Source organism: Eucalyptus grandis, chromosome 3 (assembly GCF_016545825.1).
Source record: "Eucalyptus grandis isolate ANBG69807.140 chromosome 3, ASM1654582v1, whole genome shotgun sequence".
In the NCBI taxonomy this organism is placed as follows: Eukaryota; Viridiplantae; Streptophyta; class Magnoliopsida; order Myrtales; family Myrtaceae; genus Eucalyptus; species Eucalyptus grandis.
Window position 1 is genome coordinate 32,250,357 of NC_052614.1, and position 22,965 is coordinate 32,273,321.

A 22,965-nucleotide genomic window follows, 5' to 3' on the forward strand; every position below is an offset into this window, starting at 1 on the left:
AAGCCCAAGTTCAAAGCCCATTATGCATGCATTGAGACAAGTGGCACAAAGGAAGATGGCATGCATTGGCTAATTAGGAGGCAAACAATGATTACTAATGATTAGGAAATGGGGGAATAAAAAGGGAAGAGAGGAGAGAGAATGGCCGGTTGCTTGTTCGCCCAAAGAGAGAGAGAGAGAGATTGTGCGAGAGAGAGAGGGAGAGTGGCCGAGAGGGAGGAGGAGCCGAGGAGGAGTCGTCGCCGTCCGTCCGCCGTGCTCGCCGCCGTGTGCCGTCGTCTGTCCGGTCTAGAGGCAAGTTGGAGTCCTCTAGCTGCTCTTGCATGTGTGTGTGTTACATGTATGTCGAATTTTGGGTGATTAGGAGAGGAAAACCGAAGCTTGGATGGCTTGTTCTTGAGTGGTGTTGCTGTTTTCGCTTGAACAGTTTGAGTCAGAATGTTGTGTGAGCTTGTATGCATGTTTAGAGTCCGATTTTGGATTTTATCTCTTCATTAAAGTTGTAGCTAACATCTGAAACTACAACATAATAAAATTTGGTGTAAAATTATGGTGATTTGAGGGGTCAAACTCTCATCCTACGGAGACCTCAGATCTGGAAAGACTTCACTGACCTTTTGGTGGATTTGTGGTTGCATGTTGAGTTGTGCTAAGAATATCTCTTCGATTTCTTCATGAAAGTTGTAGGGGACATATTAAAATACAACATACTCAAATTTGAAGTGAAATTAACAAGTATAACCTAGTAAATCGACTAGATCTTGAAGACGGTAATTCTGGAGATGTATTACAGGACACCCGAGACTTCATGGACCTAAATGATGACTATACTCTGGATATTTGACTTGTATCTCTTCATGAAACTTGTAGATAATATCTTGATGTAGAACATATCCAAATTTCAGAGGAAATGAAGAAGAATAGGTAGGTGAAAACTCAGTATTTCGGAGAAGCATGTACTGGACGTTTCGGTGTTGGATCCAGAAGCTTCGTGAGACTGTAGAAATTTATCTAAAAATAATCTGACTTGGAAGTCCTCATGAAAAATGTACTTTAATTTCTTGGCTATAACTCGGTAAATTTTCGTAATTTTTGGAGGTCGTATGGATATTTAAATCGAATTTCTTCGGAAACTGTGCATACTGATTTCATCCGAAAAACATATGCTGTTTTGTGTGATTTATGGAATTATGTGAAATTTTATTTGGCCATGTATTTTACATGAAATCATCATCCTATTGTCTTGTTTATCACTTGCCTTAATTTTTATGACTTTTGAGATTATATAAATAATTAAATTTAATATTTTTGAAAATGGCACAAGCTGGAATTTAAATAAAAATAAAATAAAAAGGGGCATGATAAATGGATTATTTTAATTGGCATAAATTCCATGAATTTTATTTTATAAATAATTGCACCATGTAGTATGTGTAATGAGGTCTTGATGTATGCATTGAGATGCATGTGTGAATTCAAATGCTGAACATGATTGTTGATTTCCAATACATCATATGCCATGCTAAATTAAGACCGAAATTGGTGAACATGAATAATGTTAAATGAGGAGATGGTTGTCGTGGATGATGATGCCCTGAATGTATAGAGATACATTGCTGGATGACCCTGAGAGATTCAGGATGCCCAGAAAGTTGGGGGTGCCGGAAGCCTTGTCGGAGGTCTTTGCTCGAGAGGAATGCCTCGCGATGCCAGGATTGGGGTGCGGGATGCCCGGCCAGGGAGTGTAAATGCCGGAAGCCTTGTCGGAGGTCTTTGCCCGAGAGGAATGCCTCATGATGCCAGTTGGGATGCGAGATGCCCGGAATATGGGGGGCCGGATGCCCGGTGGCCTGGAATGGCTGAATGCCGGAGGTTTTTCCCGCATGGGATGCGAGTGTATAATATGAGATGAAATTGATGATCCGAGGAAGGGTGATGTGGTGATCAAATTAAAAGTTGAAAGTGGAAATTGAATTATGGCATGATGATATGCATGATGATGATGTGTGATGTGATATGATGATGATCACACCCATGGCATGATGATATGCATGATGATGATGTGTGATGTGATATGATGATGATCACCCATGGCATGATGATATGCATGATGATGATGTGTGATGTGATATGATGATGATCACTCATGGCATGATATGATATGCATGATGATGATATATGATATGGCATGATGACATGTGTGATACGATGATGCCATGATGATGATGACATGTGTGATATGATGATGCCATTATGATGATGACATGTGTATGGTATGATGGTGTCATGTATATGATGAGGATGGCATGTGTGTAATATAATAATGTTATGATGACGACTATATGAGTATGACATGATGATACACAAGTATGTGTTATGATTGTGATGATGATGCATGATAGTATGCGCATGGCTTCAAGGTAAGTAATGCCTGAAATGCATGTATGACTTGTATGATGCATTGAGTGGTTATTGGATTCCTTTACCTGCTGAGTGGTTGTACTCACCCCTTTTGGGGACCAACATTTCAGATTAGCAGCATACCGCTCCCTGCCGTCACACGGGGTGTATTTTACGGTCTACCATCCGATGTTGAGGTTGAGTGCGAGGAGTTCGGCTGTCCTTCTGTGCCTAGATTGACGTATATACGAGTGCGTTGTTTTGTCATGTACGACATAGGCCTAGCTGGGGGTCCGATTGTCCAGGAGTTCGTCTCCGTCCACGTTCGTCGCGACGGGGTGATGAGAGGGATGTTGCCACCGCCATCGCCTGATGCACTGGATTGGGTGTGAGGCCCGTGCGTGACGAGTAGGAGCTGGTTTTTTTTTTTTTTTTTTTTGGATAGTTAGCCGACACTGATGATGGGGGTTGTGCACGTGAGATGTAGAGGGTCGAGGGTTCTTTTTGGGGTTTTAGGTCGGACATGGCTGAGTCCTGGCTTTTCATTTTGATGTATCGACCCAAAGAAGTCCCATCTTGAAAATATATGTAAATAAAGTGTCATGGCTTGTCTATAAAATCATGATGATTAGTGATGTGTATTTGTATCATGGTTGGTAGGGGGAGAGATGGTGATGTTTTATTTTGCTTCCGCTAATGAGTCGCGCTGGGACCATTTAAAAAAAATGTCTATGAATTACGACGCTTCTTCTAAGAAGAAAGGTAATAAGGTGTAACATTGGTGCATAGCCCCAATGTGAGGGATGATTACCAACTGGGTTTAAAGAAATGAAAAATTGCAGGCTCAAATGGGCTATGCAAAGGATATAAGTATGTAGGATAAAGAAAGAAATGCTTTTCGTCATTCTAAGGCACTTAAATTACCACATGAATTCAATGTAATAGCACGACTTGAAGATTTAATGCAAGTGAGAGCAAGAAATTTCTTTTCATTTTCCTCACCTCATGATGTTGTCTTACCTCCAACTTGCCCCAATGTGGGGTGGTTCTTGATAGGGATAATTTGAAAAAAATCTCCACAAGTGTATGGGGCTCAAAAGGGGTTAAGCAATGTATCACCTGTAGTGTTTGGGATAAAGAAATGAACTGCCCCTCATCATTTCGGTCATCGTACATTTTGCAAGAGAACTCTTTACCTTGTAGATATGGAACTTCCTACACTCATCTCACAAGTGTATAAGTAGGGGACTGTGTATAGGATAAGGCTTGCCTTTCATCATACTAACATGTCTCATTCAGCATTCTTAAGCATTGATGTCACTCCATTAAATTGTCTATCTTCACAAATCTCCACATGAAATTGGTGAGCTAAATCAAATGAAAATTTTCTTTTCAAAAGAGTCCAGCAACTTTAGGCATGAAAAGCGTTTGTAGCTTCAAAACAAACAATTTACTACACTCAAACATGATTTCAAGCATTCATTCAAGGAATTGTCCCATGAAGGGATTGTCTCAGCAATGGATGTCCCTAGATTGCCTCTATCGAAAGGGAATAAACACACAAATTGATCAATCGATGATGAAAATCCGATCTTTGATTTGATGAAATATTGCTTTTGCCCCTGCACAAAACAACGTGCATGAATAGGATATTATGCAACATCAAAGTAAATTCAAATTGCACAACCATTTTGGCTCGGATCGAGATTTTGTCTCAGTCATGTCACTATTAGAATCTGTAGTGCCCCCAATTTGTCATCCGCAAGGAAAAGAACAAAGCGTCATCTCCCAAAATTATTTATGTTCAAAAACGAGATGTACCTCTTTCACCAAAGATGGATGATCCTCTTTTAACTTGCCCCTCATTTAATGGGCGAGAATGAAAATTCCGTCAAGCATTGAAATGGAACACACGTTGTTTAGCTCAAGTAGTATCGAGATGTGATCAACATCAATTCTTTAGAAACTTGTTGAGTAACAGTTGAACCAATTGCAGCCTGATGTGCCTTTTTCAGATGCTTTCTTATCAGGTTAAGAAAGTAATGCTCTAAAACATGAAGTAAATGAGTCAGAAAATTAAACAGGGCTAACCTAATGCATGCTTTTGGAAATGGCTTGAAAAATTATCTTTTTTTTTGTTCTTTTGCAATTTTTTTGGATGAGGAAGCATGAAGAAGCCTAGTTCTCAGAATTCTCCTTAGATGATATTTTCTTTTCATTGTTGGACATCGTCACCGGGCTAGTTTGGTGTACCCCATCATGTCCTCAAAACAAAACTTGTAATTCTATTGATATTCATCAATCAAATTACATTTATTGGAATATGATGCTCAAGCACAGAAGAAATTGAAATCAATCCCTAAAAAGTGACAAAAAATTTCCACGCAGGGGAAGGTACATGCCCCTAATTAAATGAGGAAATCGAACTACTTAGGATCATGAATCATGTGTACTTGAATTCTTCACCCTCCTTGATCTTGTGATGTGAACCCTTCAGGTGAGATATTTTTTCCTCTAGATATGTAACCAGTCTCATCAAATTTGGCTATCTCAGAAAATGAGACGGTTCAAAAAAAAAAAAAATTTCTTGGCTCTCTCATTGGAGTCGCAATTTCTCATCGAAGATAGATTGTAGCACTTTTGCTTGATGAGATTAGCTCTTTTTGATCCGTCATTTTAGCTCTCAATCATGAACGGATGGGTGAGCGGGATCCTCCATAATTACCTAATTCAAATGAACGGGAACATGTAAGTATGAGGGTAAATAAAAAGTCAATCCATGATAATGATCTAATTGATTTTTCCATTTTTTTTCATTTATTCATGAAATGTTTGTACAAGAAGGGCATTTCCTAAAAATGGACCAGGAAAATAAAGATAGATACCCTAACAAGACCAAACTTTCTAAACATGAATTGAAAACAAATTCTCCAAAGTTTTTTGGCAAATGATTCATTGCATGGCAATTTCCTCATTTCATTTCTAATTGACAAATGAATTAGATCAAACGACTAACCTAGATTGTCATGGATGGACCAAAAGTAAATTGCATAGTATAGGGATAGAAGACTTACTTTGCCAAGGAAAATCAATGGCAATCACATAGACATGCGCATGATAAGTGGCTCGATTTCTACTCTATAAGGCTTATCAAGGTGGAGCCACAAGGATGATCAGACTAGCCACGGGCTTGTGGACTATGTCAGGTCCTCATGACTCAGGCTTGGTCAAAGAGCCGACCCGGGTCGCGGGCATGTGGACCGAGGTGGGTACTCTTGACACCATGAAAAAAACTTCAGGATTGAGATGGGTGACTCATACCGCGAGCATGCGGTCGGAGTGGTATCCATCTCAATACCATCCTAAATGATCCTAAATGATCCTATGCGGCCTAGGTCCGACGGCAGGTTGTGTGTGCAATAGTGTAGTGCTAGATGCAAAGCATGCACAACAGTTTATATCAAGCAACACTTCAATAACTTGAATTTAAAACATTCATTCTCAACTCCAACCTGCAAGACAAGGTTAGCAATCACTACTCCCCTTATACCTCCCAAACTGTAAGAACATTTAACACCTAATGTGTTAGGGATGTACCTAAGATCCTCGCTGCCAAGCAAAAACATTTTTTTTTAAATAGAAGAGAAAATTGGCCTAAGTCCACTGGGAGTTTCAACTCAAGTCCCCAGCGGAGTCACCAAGCTGTCGCGACCAAATTTTCGAGCGGGTGTGAACCACCTAGGGTTTAGCTAATGGATTGTTAAGCCTAGACTTAACTCGGGCTCTCCTAAGCCCATACCAATTCGCGACTTAGGTTTAAATTTCTTAACATGCAATTGATTTTTAATTAGGAGTCGCCACTAATCTATTTTTGGTGGGTCGATTGGAAACCCAAGTAAAGTAACAGGAGATTCACTTTACTCCTACGAACTAGAGATTTGGGTATGGGGACTTGATTACGCTAGATTTTTCTAACGCCCTTTCGATACCATTTCTTTTATTTTGAAAAAAAAAAAGTTTTGCAGGCAACTTGAATTGATTTTAAACTATCTCCCTAACATGTGAGGTGTTCATGCAGGTGCGCAAACTACCAATTTAACACCCAAGAAAGCAATTAAATAATGCAGGACTTACCTCAAAGCAACGAAAGCATCTAAAGTGTTAAATTAAAATCCACATCAACAACTCTAGATATGGTTTCTAATTAACATGCAATTACCCAATTTTTGTTTTCGCTTTTCTTAATGAGGATCTAATCTATATGCAATGCAATGTTACTAATCTAACATGTAATGATATGTCATGGCAATATAACTTAAATTATATGACATAAATAAAATGCAATCTATCCTAAAAAATGAAATTGATTAATTCTAAGGCAATTTTTGTATTTTCCATGAAATTCGAAATTAGAAAAATGCAAAGATTATCTAGCTAGATTAAGATTCCATTCAATTTGTATTAGGAATTAGGTTAAGCCAAATCCTAATTTAAACTAGAATCTTATCTTAACCAAGTAATCTCTAATCTAAAATGCAATCTATTTAATATCTAAATTTATAATAAATCAAGGAAAATATTACCTAGAATTAAACTAAGTGCAATTTTACCCTAATATGCAATGACGTAAAAAAAAGATGCCCTAACACTACATGACATATGCATGATGATCTTTTTGTATTTTTTTTTATTAATTTCGAAATTAAAATTGACAAATAATTAAACATGCAACTTAAATTAAACAAAAACTAACATCCTAAATAAATGCATTTTTTTGGATTTTTTATTTAACAAAATAAAATTGATTCAACCAACATGATAGCAAATCAAATGAGACAAGATCGATATCCACAAATTGGCGAACCATATCTCGCGCATGAGATCGGGTTGGCCAATTTTTAAATAAATCGCGAATCGAATCTCAGGTGGGAGATCGGATTGGTGATTTTTCAAGCGATTGAGATTGCGAGTCGGATTTCGGGCACGAAAATCGGACTGTCAATCTCAAATTTCAGAAGCAATTTCATGTCGCAATCTCAATCTTACATTTACGAAATAATTATACTAAAAAGAACAAGTAAAATAAAATAAATAGAAAACTACCTAATCTGATTTTTCTTTTTGTTTGTTTTTTCCTGTTTTCCTTCCCCAAGCACGGTTCGTGGGTCTCCAAGGGGCAGCCGGCCGTGGTGGTAGGTCACCCAAGGGCTCCGGTGAGGGTGATGGGCACGGTCGTCGGAGCTCCGGCGAGGTCCGAAGGTAGACCGCAACAAAACAAGGGATCGCTCGGGCAAAAGGGCTGATGGGCGCACCGAGGACAGCGGTAGACTCCGGATCAAGGGTAGCGGCTCGTCGCTCGGGCGGCGGGTCGTCGCGGATCAGCACGGCGGGCGGCGGTGCGAGCTCGCGAGCAAGGGAACCTTGGCGGTGGAGTCGCGAGCAGCAAGCAGGTCGCGACTGCAGAGCTTCGGGTCGGGAATCTCGGCGGCATGGCGGCGGACCCGGACCTGACGTCGGCGATGTGGCTGGGTTGTAGATCGCAGTGGTGCGACGTGCGGGTGCGGTGGCGGTCGCGGTGAGGGGCGGCTCCGGTGCTGCAGCGACAATGATGGACGCGAGGGGCGTGGCGCGGCAGTGGAGGCGAGCAGTGGAGATGTTGTGTGGGGGACAGTCACGCGGCGAGCTTCGGACGGTTACAGAGCAGTGCAGGCGCCGGTGTGGCGAGATGACGATGTCCGGTGAGCAAGAGGGCAAAACGCAGGTGGATGGCAGCAAGCATCGCTGGAGAAGAAGAAGTCTTCTTCTGCTTTAATTCTTCTCTCTCCTCTAATCTGCCTCACTTTTTCTTTTCTGACCTAATCTCTTTTCCCTCTGCCCTACTGCATGTACGTCCACTCTTTTGCATAAGCAAAGACTTTTCTCCTCTTCCCCAAAAAGCTTTCTTTTTTCAAAGGAAACGAATAGAGACTTCTCCTTTTCGTGTTGAAATTTTTTTTTTACCTAAAACTCGAGAGAAACCCCCTTAATGTGGCCGTGTATTCAATGTTTGGCCCTCTTTTCAAACCCTACGCATTTAATCTATTTATAGGGCACGGTTAGGATTTTAATTTTTCCAAATCCGTATCCACGAAAATTCCTTTTTCCAAATGCAATATTTGCTTTTGATACGATTTAGGATTGCAAGAGGATTCTTCTAAAATTTGAAATCTCGCACAAATCAATCCGTAAAATCTTTCCGAGGATACGGGCTTGAGCCGATTTACTCCCTTCGTGGGCTTAGTCCAATTCACCAAATTAACATTCTGAACCATCAACTTGAACCCATTTATCACCGGCCCAATGTAAATGCAAATTAAAATAAATGCACCTAAAACTATATGCTATGCAATTAATTAACTAATATTTTTTAAGGGTTAAAATTAATCCCTAATTTTTTTTAATTAAAAGGGTCACCAAAATTTAGGTGTCAACAATGGAGTAACACAACACATGAATATCACAATTATCAAGCTCAAATCGACTATTTCAAGACCGAAGCTTAGTTTGGGCATTTCGTGGAACACTGGGTGTGCATTTTGCTCGAGCCATGTTTGCAGCCTTCAATCTCCACTCATAAGCAATCTTATGTGGAACTAAAATATCAAGGTTAAACTACCACATGCAAAGAACAATATTATATAAAAATCATAGCTTAAAACACACTAGAACCAAGCTAAAATCATCCTCAAACATGCGGGTTTGAGCTGATTTTGCAAATCTGGGTTTAAACCCAAGTCAAGCAAACAGGTTACATGCGCATATTGAAGCCCCGACACTCATCACATGCAAGATCTAATGAAAACATTACTTAATCCGAGTGAAAGTAGGTAACATGGGCTTTCAAATGCAACAAACATAATAGATAATGACCTACTAAACACATCAAAATGAACTTTCCAAGAAGCATACATGCATGATCTATGCTGGCCAACCATGTCTCAATGTGGAGTGGTTTGGTTTTTGTCTCACGTTATGGACAGTTTCATGGTTCACAAGAAGATTTAAATACTAAACCGGGTTGTCCTATGCATTATTTATACTCCCATATAACATTCATCAAAGTCACAATGACAAAAAACACATGCAAAGGGGGAAGAACAAGTCAAGCATGTAGGGGTATTGGAGAGGCTTTAAACACCTAGAAAAATTTCAGCCTCAGAAATCAAATTTCTGGGCTGGTCTTCCTCTGTATTTTTCATGGTTGAACATGCTCAAACTTGATCATAAATACATCTAGGATGCTTACCTTGTTTCCTAGTTCTTTTGCAAGTGACTCTTGGCCAAGGAAACCGAGAAAGTGTCCTCTGGAAGCACGTGGAAGTTGGTTCATTCAAACTGGAAAATGAGATCTGCAGAAAAAAAACTGACAACGAAGGTTTTTGTTGACCTCTAAAATTAGAATTCAGGACCTCTTTTATTAAAAAAATTAAAACCAAAACAAACTATATGTATTCTAGTTTTTAGTGAAAGTCAAGATTTTCTTAATTTCTCTCTCAATTTTCTCAAAAGCACTCGCCTTCCCTCACCCATGACCAATTGGGCTCAACACTCAGAAAATTTTCGGACTTTCTTGGCCTGCCAAGAGGGTACTGTTTCGAGGGGCTTTAGGAGACCTTCTCGAACTCCATTTTGGATGTGCGACCTATGGATGGAAAGATATTTGAGTGAAGTTTCACTCTCTAGTTGAAAGTTTTGCCTAATTTTGGCTGCAAGTTTGCGAAAAAATTCATTCTCTCTCTGGAGGTTGATTTGGAATTTTTGGGTTTGCTTTTCTGGAGTTGCTTCTGAGGGCCTCTTTTGGGGACGACCGTGAGCTCTCTCCTCTCCCTCTCATCTCCTCTCTCTCATCTCTCGAAAGACCTTCCTTCATTCATCTTATCCCCTCAATTAGAGGATTTTTGGTATGTATTTTGTCCACCTACCAAGCCTGTCAACAGGGCTACTTCACCCACTCTCTGACTTAGTCAATTTTTTCACTTCTGCAGCTGTTGAGTGTCCGGATTTGGTGCGATTTTCCCGTGCCTTCAGTAGCTTATCTCAGACCAATGTTTTTCCACTTGCAATACCAATGATGGTCTTCCATCACGTGCAGATATCGGGCTAGTTGAGAAGCTAAGGAGGATATGGTGGGGCCACTAAGGTGCTTACTCAGCAACTCTGAATTGAGACCAACTCATGGATTGAGTTTTAGTTGCTGATTCGAGGCTTTAATCATCAATTGGGCTGTGGTTTTTTATCAATTAGCAAGTTCGTGTATAGTAGTTTAAAATCTCAACCAGATTTTGCAATTGTGCCCACCCAATTTTGCAAGAAAGTCCCTCAAAGTTAGCCATTTTCTTATTCGAAAATACCCAATTCAAGGCAAATTTGGTCATTTTGGCCCAATTTGATTGATCGACTCAGCCCAAGTTCAATTTCAACTTAATTGGTGACCAAGATGATGATTTAAGGGTTCAAGCGAAATTTTGTGAAATTTGCAAATTGATCCCTCAACTTCTGAAAATTGCATTTTGGCTCCAACTTGCCATTTTAATTCCAATCTAACCTCCTAGGCTTGGTTAGTCACATTTAGATCATTGGCCCCAACTTGCTTCTTCTTCTTCTTCTTCTTCTTCTTCTTCTTCTTCTTCTTCTTTTTAAGGAAAAACATCTTCCATTTAAAACACTATATTAAACACATAGATAATCTATATGTAGGAATTCGACATGAATTATTTTTGGGCGAAAATTTAGGTGTCAACAAATGTTTTTTATGATGTCAATAGTAATAATTTACGAAGGAGGAAAATGTTTTTGTGAGGAGTCATCACGGCATCAAAAAAGGCATCTTATGGCATCCTCCTATAGTATTTGTTATCTTTTGTCTTATTTGTCCTCTGAGTCTTCAATTTGCCAAAATCGAGAGATCGCCACTCGATACTCACCTCGCTCACTTTGGGTCACTCATGCCGCTCACCGCTTAAATCTCACTTGGCTTGTTGCTCCTCGCTCGACATTTGATGCTCATTTTGTTCGACGCTCACCTCACTTGACCCTCACCACTTGCCTTCCTTAGCTAACCTTGCTTATCATTGAACCAATTGGGTTAGTACAGTTCCCGACTGCCCTTTTAAGGAGTACAAAAAATGAAATAAAAAATTATTGGTTTGTCCTAGGTTGACCTAGAAATCGGACCGAACCCATTGGGTTAGTCCGGTCCTCAATCGTTTTTTTAAGGAATACAAAAAATATAAAAAAAAATTATCAATTGGTTCCGGGTTGACCCTAGAACCAGATTGAACCCATTAGGTCGTTTCGGTCATCGATCCCAAAAATTGAGGATCGGTACTGTACGGGTTGGTCCTAGGATTAGGGGTGGACTGGCCGGACTCGAACCATGCTCACCCATATTTTGCACGTCTCGAACAACATGGACCATGCACATCACATAATGTACCCCAAGAGATATCTAACTCTTCTAAGAACCAGAATCAAATTGCGACTAGATAATGAAAACCTGTAGCATTCAACAGCTTCATATGATTACTATGGCCTCAAATTTCAACTAGTTGATCACCAAACAGCTTCAAATGAGTTGATTGCGGAAGGTCCAGCCTTCTCTTGGGATTTGTACCAAGAGATATCCATTAACTCCAATGTTCCAAGTCCTTGAATTTTATATGGGCTTTTGCTTTCTCGGACCATCACTTGCTTTAGACATTTTGATTGAGAAAAGTCCAACTTTCCAAGGGACTTGCACTAAGAGATATCCAAAATTTCTACGAACTCCAATATATGAAGGCCTTGAATTTCAACTAAATTATCACATTTTTAACAACTTCAATCTAACAATTATTCAATTTCAACCACATTTTCGCAATCTGCAGCAGTCAATCTCCTCGGACCATTGACTTGTGGGATCTCTAGCATTTTGATGGATGTGCAAGAAAATTTCCAACTCTTCCAAAAACTCAGACTTATCATGGCCTTAGATTTCGGCTAGATTTTCGCAAGAAGCCTTCAACTGCATTAGATGATTTAATTGCGAAAGGCCTAGCCTTTCAATCAATTTGCACTAGGAGCTATTTGACTCTTTCAAGAACTTTGACTTATGAAGACCACGAATCTCAACTCTATTTTTGCAATGGCAGGCATTTAATTTCTTGAAATGATTCAATTGGAGAAAGACCCATCCATTCAATGGAATTGAACGCGTCGATGCTCAACTCTTCCAAGTACTTAGATCTATCAAGGCCTCAAACTTTAAAGAGATCATCATATTTTTTTTTTATTTTTAAATTTCAATGGAGCATTCATTCCATCTAAATAATCAAGGTCATTGTGACCAAACAAATTTGTAACAGTGCTCCGTCCTATGCTGTCGTTTCGTATATTTTATATGTTCATATGAGGAATCTAGAGATGCCTAAAATTTTTTACTAAAAAATCAATAGTTAATTGACTTAAAACAAACGCTGAGTCGTCGCCTTGTTGTGGTCCTTAACATATGCACCCCAGTGGCCTTGACAACTTACCCACCATTACTTCTTTATTGAGAAGTATAAAGAAGTAATGAAAGCGAACTCATATAATTGATGTAATATAATAGACTATTTAATTGGCGTTGACTTAGAAAAGTGCTGAGCCGTTGCCTTCTAGCTCTAGGCATTATCCGGTGAATGTTCCTTCCTTTCACAGCTCCAAGAGGACCTTTCCTTTTCACTTCTAGGAGAAGTCTTCCTCTGCGCGGGCGTAGTCTTTGCCTTTTAGGAATTATCCGGTGGCGCTTCTATTTTGGTGCTGAATGGAGTAGACCGACATGAGCTGATTTTATTGTCATTATGTACCAGCAACTTGGTTAGCCTGTGCTATGCATGGGATGATCATTTGACTCTTTGGCCACGACCTCAATAATGTACCAAAAAGCAAGGGAAAAAAATAAGAAAGAAAAGGACGTGATAGCTATGTTTCTTCAAATAAGATAGATTTAGTACATTTGATTTAGAACGATAATGTGACATTTGATTTTACAAGTTTAACTCTAAGCTCTAAGAAATTATGCTTTCTTTTTTTGATCAAGCACGTCAAAAATTTGCTTGTAATTAAGGATAAAAGCCATTAAAAACCCTAAACTTTACTAATTGTGACACATTTTCCCAAATATTTTTTTATAATACCAAAAACTCCAAATTTATACATATGTGACACATATATTTACTCCAAAATTTGGTGTCACAAAAAAAGTTCGGGGTTTTTGGTGTCATAGGAAAAAAATTGGGGTAATGCGTTACACAAATACAAGTTTGGAGTTTTTAGTGTCGCAAAAAAAAGTTTGGGGTAAATATATCGTAGTTGGCAAAGTTTTGGGACTTTTTGTAGCTTTTTCACTTTAATTAATTTATGAACTTTGATAAAGAACATAACAGAAAATTTAATTATGGGGCGCTCACGTTCTAAATTATTTTCTTTAACTTTTGGTCTAACTATTTGTTAAATTAGACAACTTATTGGGTTTGATGTATCTAACGGCTAGTTTAATGGTGGCTAGTTTTGTCTTTTGGGTGAAAATTTGGATTTACGGGACAATTGTCCTGTGAGTGAAAGCTGGGGGCTTTTTTTGGGGAAAAGGCCTATGCCATCATTTTTTCAAATCATTTAAATGCTACTAAAAACAATCATTTTAAGTGTCAATTCCGATTTGAGTCACTAGAAATCCAACATAACCATATTTTATTAATATCTCCAACCAACGTGACTTGCCCATGCCCAGTCAGCATTAATAGTTTAAACGACTTCATTTACATGCTTGGCCCCAAATATATGCCCTGTTTTAGACAATGAAGTATTTTCCCAGATTCTTGAAATCCTAATTCAATTTCCTAAAATTAAGAGCTGAATCTTGTAATGAAGAGTAGAATCAGCACAAGTGGCTCAAATTCGAACCCGAGATAGCAATCTAGATTGTCGCTTGACCTTGGAACACAAAATACTAATAATTTTATCCCAAGATTGTCTCCGCTTTAAAACAAGCGTGATCTTAAGGGGAAAATCGAGTTTGATGTTGGGGATATCAACACTTGGCTCTCAAATACCCAGATGTCTTCATTTTGCCGAACTTTGTTGGGTTACCTCAAAATTGAAAGAAGGCCCTATTGCTCTTCGTTGGGTTACCTCGAACAAACATAGCTTATGGAGGTTTCTAAAATTACAATTATGCTTGTTGTTCATTAATCTAAAATTACGAAAATAACAATTATTCTATAATAAAACAGTGGTTTTTAACAAATTAGTCAATGATATTTTTAATTATTATCGTGACTTTTGATAAGTTAACTGTGATTTTAGATTTTAGATGAATTATAATGTGTATATGTTATGTAATTCATTAGAATTAATATCCCATCCTACTTTCACAATACATTGCTCATAACAAAGCAGAAGAACCTTCATTGTAGCAATTCTGTAAACTTACTTAATATAAAGTTATCTCATTCCGTTTTTATGTATTAAACACAAATTTAGTGGAAATTGAATAGGGTTATACTTGATTGGTGTCACTTGGTCTTTGAAATCTGAAACTTTCACATTGATATCCATTCGGTTTGTTTGTGTAACATCCCGGGCCCCACTGTACACATATTGTCCGCTTTGGACACTAAGTCCTCACGGTTTTGTTTCTCTCGGGGCAGCCCATACTTCCCCAAAAAAACACGTATGTACAGTTAGAGAGACCCAAGCCTTATAAGCTAGCCCATGACTTCCTTCCTAGGCGATGTGGGACAAGAGAGGACCCCTTCCTTGTGCACATCCGGGGACCGCCGCTCGGGCCGTCATAGGATGCCATGTTATCATTTTGATATTGTGATCTCAAATTTCGGCCAACATTTTCTCTCAACTTCAGCTATTCCATGTTATCATTATGATGTGATAACTGTCCACCATTATTGTAGCAACCTTGATGGAAGAATTTTATGAAAGTTAAGAATGGGATGGGAAACAGGTCTAAACCAGGTTCTCGTACAAATCAAATACAACAGCGAAATCTTGACTAAAAATTTAATTGTTAGTTGACTAAAAACAAATCATGAGTCGTCGCCTTGTTGTGGTCCTCAACGTATGCATCCTAGTGGCCTCAACAACTAACCCACTATTACTTCTTTATTGAGAAGTAATGGAAGTAAACTCATTCAATTCATGTGATATAATTGACTGGTTAAACGACGATGACTTAGAAAAGTTGCTGAGCCGTTCCCTTCTAGCTCTAGGCATCATCCGGTGAATGTCTCTTCCATTCACAGCTCCAAGAGGGCCTTTCCATTTCGCTTCTAGGAGAAGTCTTCCTCTACGCGGGCTTATTAGCTGTTGCCTTTTAGGCGTTATCCGATGGCGGTTCTTTTTTGGTGCCGAATGGAGTTGACCCACATGAGCTGCTTTTATTGTCATTTATGCACATGCAAGTTGGCTACAACGTGCTATGCATAGGAGGATCGTTTGACTTTATATTGTTGTCCCCTTTGGCCACAACATTAATAATGTATCTAAAAGCAAGGGAAAAAGAAAGGAAGGAAAGGATGTAATAGCTATTTTTCCACTATAATTAAATTACCATTATACTAGTCTCTAGACTCGTGCTATGCACGCGAAAATAGGCTTGTGAAATAGCCTTTTTTCCACTATAATGTATCTAAGTATACTTGATCATTATAATAATGTATCCTAGAATTATACTTGATCATTATAAGAATAAGGGTACGCATGACAACCATTCTATTCTTATTCTAGAACAATTTTTCTATTCCAAACTTATTTTCTAGAACATATGCAATTTCATTTTTTTATTTTTAGAATAAATTTTTAGTCCAAAAATTGGTTTAGAACAAAAATAAGAAGCAAAGTTTATTGCTTCTCTATTTCTGAAACAAAATTGAAAAATAAACTATTTTTATCGCTCGTTCTCTATACTGGTCAGCCACTCACTGGCCCCCCACTACCACCAATTGCTAGTTGCCGCTGTTCACTGCCGGTCATTGGTTGCCGCCATTCGTTGGTCTCTAGTCACTGGTCACCACCATTCGTCATTCGCCATCGCCACCACCATCTGCCACCTCCCGGGAAGGATAAATTTGTGTCATTATCAAACGAAATTCTATTTTGGAAATATAAATTTTGCGTCATTATCGAATACGAATTTTTGCTCAAAAACTTCTCTAGAAATAATAATAGAAAAACTATTTCTCTTTCAGAATTCAATTTCTAACTAGAATAGTTATTATTTGTGCACTAAGAGATTTTGGTAATATTGAAAAAAAAAAAATGCCTCTTGAATTAATTTAGAAAACTTTTAGTTTGATTGAATTCAAAAAATAAAAGAAAAATTTTTTCAAAAAAACGGAAAGATAAATGTCACTTATGAAGAGCGTCATATGTTAGCCATTCATTGAAAGTACTTTAGTACACTAATTTACATTTATCAAATAAGATAACTTAGTATATGTGATTTAGATTGATAACGATAGATATTTGATTTTGTAAGCTTCACCCTAAGCGCTAAGAAATTATGCTTTTTTCGTTTTATCAAGCACATAAAAAATGCGCTTTTTAATAACTTATGAACCTTAATAAAATAATAATAAATTTAATATGGGATGCTCATGTTTTTTACTCATTTTCTTTAACTTTTGGTCTTACTATTTGTTAAATTAGAAAACTTATTGGTATTGATGTACCCAAAGGCAAGTATAACGGTGGCTAGTTTTGTCTTGTGGCTGAAAATTGGGACATTTTTACGAGACATTTGGGCCAGGAGTGAAAGCTGGGGGCTTTTTGAGGAAAACGCCAATGCCATTAAAATCATCTTTTATTTTTCAAGGAAAATAGTGTGTTGACAATAAAAGAAGTATCTGTTCACAATTTTTAAAAAATATCCATTTTAATAAGATATGTTGTTTTAATGTATCATCTTTATTTTCACTTTATACTATATTTTTCCCATCAACATAAAGAAGAGTACTAAGTACATTTTATTCAAATAATTAAATAAGCCATAATATTCAATTGTTAGAGCCGCAATTTTTTTTACCCATTGTTTGAAGTATTTGCATCCAATGAACTTTTCATTTTTTTTCCAAATCTGCGTTTTAGAAAATGATAAGGGAAATGATTTCTCTTACCATCAAATTAATGAGAATGCATAAAATCATCTTCCCAATAGGAATATTTTTTTTGACCAAATTGGCTTTTTATCCTATTGATACTAAAATTCCAAGGGTCAATTTGAGATTTTTAGTGATAAAAAAATTAGTTTAGAATAAATTTGTTACAAATATGTATCAATTTGGGATTTCTAATGATCAAAAAAATTAGTTTGGGTTATATTTATCATAGGTGTATCAGTTTAGGGCTTTTTGTAATATTAACCCTCAATTAAAAATGTTTTACAATTATGCTTATTGTTCATCAATCTAAAAATACGACAATAACAATCAATCTATAATAAACTAGTGGCTTTTTAACAACATAATCGATGGTATTTTCAATTATTATCATGACTTTTGATAAGTTAATTGTGATTTTAGGATAATTTATTTTCCTAAATGAATTATAATGTGTATTTGTATATTGTCTTAAATTCATTAGAATCAATATCCCATTCTACTTCCACTATACATTTCTCATAACAAAGCAAAAGAACCTTCATTATATCCATCCTGTAAACTTAATAAATAGAAAGTTATCTCATTCCGTTTTCATTGTACCAAACACAAATTCGCTTGGGCATCGAACTCTGTAGGATGCCGCAGATTAAAGACCATGTGTGCCTTGTGCGTCTCCAGACAAATTTGAAAAAAAAAAAGAATTTAATTTGCAAGGAAAAGTTTAAGGATCCCGGCGTACATTTTGCCGAAGTTTCAACTTTATTGGTGTTCATATATATATATATCCGTCTGACAACGGTCGACAGGTTAAAAAGGTCCCTAAGCATGGATGAAAAAGAAAAGAAAAGAAAAGAAAAAAAGTCAAAAAAAAAGCGTCGCAGAAGGAGGGAGCACGTCCTATGTGCCCGCCTTTCCAGGCAAACAGCGTCACCAAAGGAGAGAGAGCATGTGCCCTTAGCCCTGCCTTCCCAGACAGAGGGTGAAGTTCTCCGAACTTGCTTCCTTGAGATTGGAGGTCCTGAGAAACTTTGTGTTGAGATCAACGAGATAAATTATAACCAGTCCTACCGGCTTTAAGTTGCCGTAAGAGTTCTGCCTGTCCAGTAACTTTCGGCTTCATAGAGCTCAGACATCTGCTTTTGCTGAACTGGTGCGACTCTGGTGCTTCATTTTCTCTGTGATTGGTCGCGATGCAAGTGGGCGACTATGAAGTGTTCTTGAGCTATAGAGGACCAGACACGCGTGCAGGCTTCACCGATTTTCTCTATACCTACCTTGTAGATTTAGGAGTTCGTACATTCAAAGATGACGAAGATCTCCGCATCAGTAAAGAGTTCAGCCCCGAACTAATCCAAGCGATTGAGCAATCGAAGATCTCCATACTCATCCTCTCTAAAGATTATGCTTCCAGTGTATGGTGTCTTAAGGAGTTGACCCAAATGGTGGAGTGTAGGAAAAGGAAGGGACAGATAATTTTGCCCATCTTCTACAATGTCAAACCATCCATGGTTCGAGACCAAACCGGATGTTATGGTAAGGCCATTTCTTTGCACAGGCAGCGATATGACGATGAGACCGTCCGACTGTGGACGGCTGCTCTCCGCAAGGTTACAGAATTGCGGGGATTCGACCTCACAGCTAACAGGTACCTAATTATCTTCCACCGTTGACGAACGCCATAATACAGAAATTTAAGTACAAACCTTTGCATCTCATGGTACCGTGCTTTTGTCTGGGTCGATTTAGTAAAAATATGTACCACTAATTGCACGGCCTGTTTGAATAAAGCTGATTGCTGTATGATAGTTTTCGAAAGGAGAGCGTGAACTTTTTTATACAACTACTTCAGAGTTCAGACATTATTGGACTTACATTAATCTTTGTGCATGTGTCTTGTGCACACGTGCACAAATTGATACAGTGTTCCCAGAGAAGCTTCATTCGCCAAGAAAATTGTCGAATACGTGTTGAGTATATTGAAGAGGAGAAACTTTGTTGGAATCGAGCATCATGTGGAGAGAGTTATGGAATTACTAAATGTGGAATCTAGTGATGTTCACGTAGTTGGAATACATGGCATAGGGGGCACTGGGAAGACAACGATTGCAAAGTTAATCTACAAAAAGATATTTCATCTCTTTGATAGCTTTAGCTTTCTGGAGAGCGTTAGGGAAAATGCAAAAAAACCAGGAAGCTTAGTCAATTTGCAAGGTCAGTTGATTTCTGACCTTCTAGGTGCAATGCATAGACAAATTCCTTCTGTTAATGATGGGATTAAGTCCATTAGAAGCATATTCTTCCACAAGAAACTTCTCATTGTTCTCGATGATATTGAACCAAGCTTGGAACTTGCAGAAATTATAGAAAGTCTTGATTGGTTAGGCTCTGGAAGCAGGATCATAATTACCACCAGAGACGAACAAGCTTTAAATGAGCTTGGAGTGTCCCTGAAATATAAGGTCGGGGGAATGCAACCACAGGAAGCCCTTAAACTTTTCCATGTCCATGCCTTCAGGGAGAAATCTGCTCCAGATGACTTTGCTACTCTGTCCGAAAGAATAGTATCAACTATTGACCGCCTTCCTCTGACTATTGAGGTTGTCGGGTCGTATCTATTTTCTAAAAGCAAGGAAGTGTGGACACAAACATTAGACGAGTTGGAAAACGTACCTGAGCTGCAGGTTCAACAGAATTTGATGGTAATCATCAAAGCATTACCTGAGAAGCAAAGACAGATATTTTTGGACATTGCTTGTTTCTTCATTGGAGAGTACAAAAGTGTTGCATGCCACCTATGGTCTGACCATGATTCTGCTGGCGAACTGGAATTAGAGGTGCTCGTCCTCTGGTCTATTGTTAAGATTGAAAATGATAAGCTGTGGATGCATGATCAACTTCGAGACCTAGGTAGGAATATCCTCCAGCGGGAATATTCTGAAACTGGAAAGCGCAGTAGATTGTGGATTCACGAGGAAGCCTTGGATGTGCTGATGAAGGAAAAAGTAAGATCCAAGTTCATAATGTACTTGTTCATAACTGCTTTTACCTTTGATTGTATGCCTTACAAATCGTGTTCCTTTATTCATGGAGAAAAGATACCATCAGCATTAATAAAATGATTATTTTCGTTCGAAGCCTCTAACTTCACACAATTTTGTGGGAAAATGCTAAGTTCCGTTGGTAATCCTGCATTCCACATGTGGGGAACGGAAAGTGTTGAAGGTGTTCTTCTCAAATTCGAAAATTGGTCAAAATGCAGTTTTATACCAGCACATTTTGCGAGTACATGGAACATGAGATTCCTTCGATTGGATCAGGCGAACCTCGAAGGAAATTTTGAGCGGCTTCTGTCAAGTTTAAGATGGCTACATTGGCAAGGCTGTCCTCGGAATCTTCATGCTGTAAATTTGGATTTGAAAATTTTGGTTATTCTAGATCTTTCCTGGAGCAAGGTCAATGAAAAATGGAATGGTTGGAGTGAAATTGAGGTAGAAAAGTATATTGTTTTTAATTTCATTTGTTGAATGGTTACGGAAATGTTAACTTTTTTGTCCTCCTATTTTCTGACAGAAAGCAAAGAATTTGAAAGTTTTGAACCTCACTGGTTGTGTTGACTTGATCAGAACTCCAGACTTATCTTATTACAAACGTTTAGAGAGATTGATTCTTGAAAGGTGCATTCGGCTGGTTGAAATCTGTTCATCAGTAAAAAGTCTAGAGAGCTTGGTTTCGCTAAACATGAGGTTTTGCATTGAACTCAATAAGTTGCTGAAGAGCTGGGTTCCCTCATATCCTTGGAGGAGATTCTTATAGATGGAACTGCTGTTCAAGAAATTCCTGCCTCCATTGGTCATTTGCAAAATCTTGGAAGATTCAGTGCCTACAACTGTCTTTCATTGATCCAACTGCCCGAATCAATTGGCCATGTAGAATCTTTGAGAGTCCTTGCATTGAATGGTACCAAAATAGCTAAACTTCCTCTGTCTAGAGAGTTACAAGTGCTACAACACTTGTCAATAAATCATTGTTGGTCGATATTGAAGTTACCAACATCCTTGGGGACTTTGGCTTCAATGACCAAACTTGATCTATCAAGCACTGCAATTGTCGAATTACCTGATGATGTCAGTAAGTTAAATCTTCTAACAGTACTCAAAATTGATTTTACTTTTGTAAGAAAGCTACCTAGCACTATATGGACATTGAAGAGGCTTGAAGAGCTGCACGCTTCAAGATGTCGAAGTTTGGATGGGGAAATTCCTAGGGATATCGAGATGCTTTCTGCATTAAAGGTCTTGAGGCTTGGATACTCTCAGATTTGTGGTCTACCAGATAGCATTTCTAGACTTCCCAATCTCCAAACACTTGATCTGCTTCATTGTGACCAGCTCCGTGAAGTGCCCAAGCTTCCTCCCAGTTTAATAAGCCTATTCGTCAGTTCTAAATTGATGCACAAGATCCCAGACATCGGTAACCTGGTTAAGTTGGGAGAGTTATTCTTGGCTGATGGGTCCCAGGAGCCAGTATTGCCTATTGAAAGTCAAATTGAGTTGAAACGATGCACTGATTTGCAGCTTTGGAGTTTGTTAGAGCTAAAGATATTGCAGCTATCTGTGTTAAAGATCCAACCGGTTGGGTTGCATTACCTTATTAAGCTCAGGAAGCTCTCCCTTTGCTGCATTCACTTGGAAGAGCTACCACAACTTCCTCCAGGTTTGTCCACTCTATCACTTCACCATTACAAGTTGTGGACAGGATTGCCAAATCTTTCGCATTTGGAGTTTCTATCAGAATTCGAGCTTTTCAACTGTGCGGTAAAAGAAGTTGCAGGCCTCGGGGAGTTCAAATCCTTGCGAGTTTTCAGAATATCTCACTGTAACTTGCAGCGGCTGGATGAACTGGAGAACTCAATATTTTTAGCATCATTGAATGTATCATACTGTCGAAGTCTTGAGAAACTACCCAATTTATCAAATCTAAAGATGCTGAAAGACATTAAAATCAAGGACTGTCCGAAGATTCCTGATATTAGAAGTGTCGAACACCTGAAATCCTTGGAGAAGCTAAGCAGTTCAACAACTGAGGCAGAAAGCTCATCCGAGGTAACCAACTCTGCTGATTTTCCCACTAGACTGCATAGATGGAGTATGGCACTTGATAAGCACGTGTCATGTCTGGAATTTTTATAAACATGAATGGATTGCTTAATAATAACAAAAGTGCATGACAAGATGAATTAAGATCTACAGGATATTTCTCCTATTAAAACATGCAGAATAATTTTTCAAATGAAATTTGAATCATCTAGACTTTATATTTCTTTCATCTTTTTTTAAGGGAAGATAGGTGCAAATATGTAAGGACTCCAATTGTTTTTCTTCTTTAAAGGGCA

General features: G+C 38.3%; 1 protein-coding gene across 1 annotated transcript; it reads left to right on the plus strand.

Annotated features, from left to right (window-relative positions):
• The first annotated feature begins 18,526 nt into the window (after nucleotides 1-18,526).
• Nucleotides 18,527-22,762, plus strand: LOC104439537 (TMV resistance protein N-like). The gene is made up of 3 exons (XM_010052589.2): nucleotides 18,527-19,218; nucleotides 19,495-20,627; nucleotides 21,339-22,762. The coding sequence occupies exons 1-3, from the start codon at nucleotides 18,764-18,766 to the stop codon at nucleotides 22,760-22,762; spliced, it is 3,012 nt and encodes a 1,003-aa protein (XP_010050891.2). The 5' UTR covers nucleotides 18,527-18,763.
• The last annotated feature ends 203 nt before the right edge of the window (nucleotides 22,763-22,965 follow it).

Coding starts and splice junctions, on each gene's coding strand:
- LOC104439537 (XM_010052589.2), top strand. CDS start 18,764: ATGCAAGTGGGCGACTATGAAGTGTTCTTGAGCTATAGAGGACCAGAC. Junction 19,219..19,494: donor TTCGACCTCACAGCTAACAG/GTACCTAATTAT, acceptor AAATTGATACAG/TGTTCCCAGAGAAGCTTCAT. Junction 20,628..21,338: donor AACTGCTTTTACCTTTGATT/GTATGCCTTACA, acceptor GAACTCAATAAG/TTGCTGAAGAGCTGGGTTCC.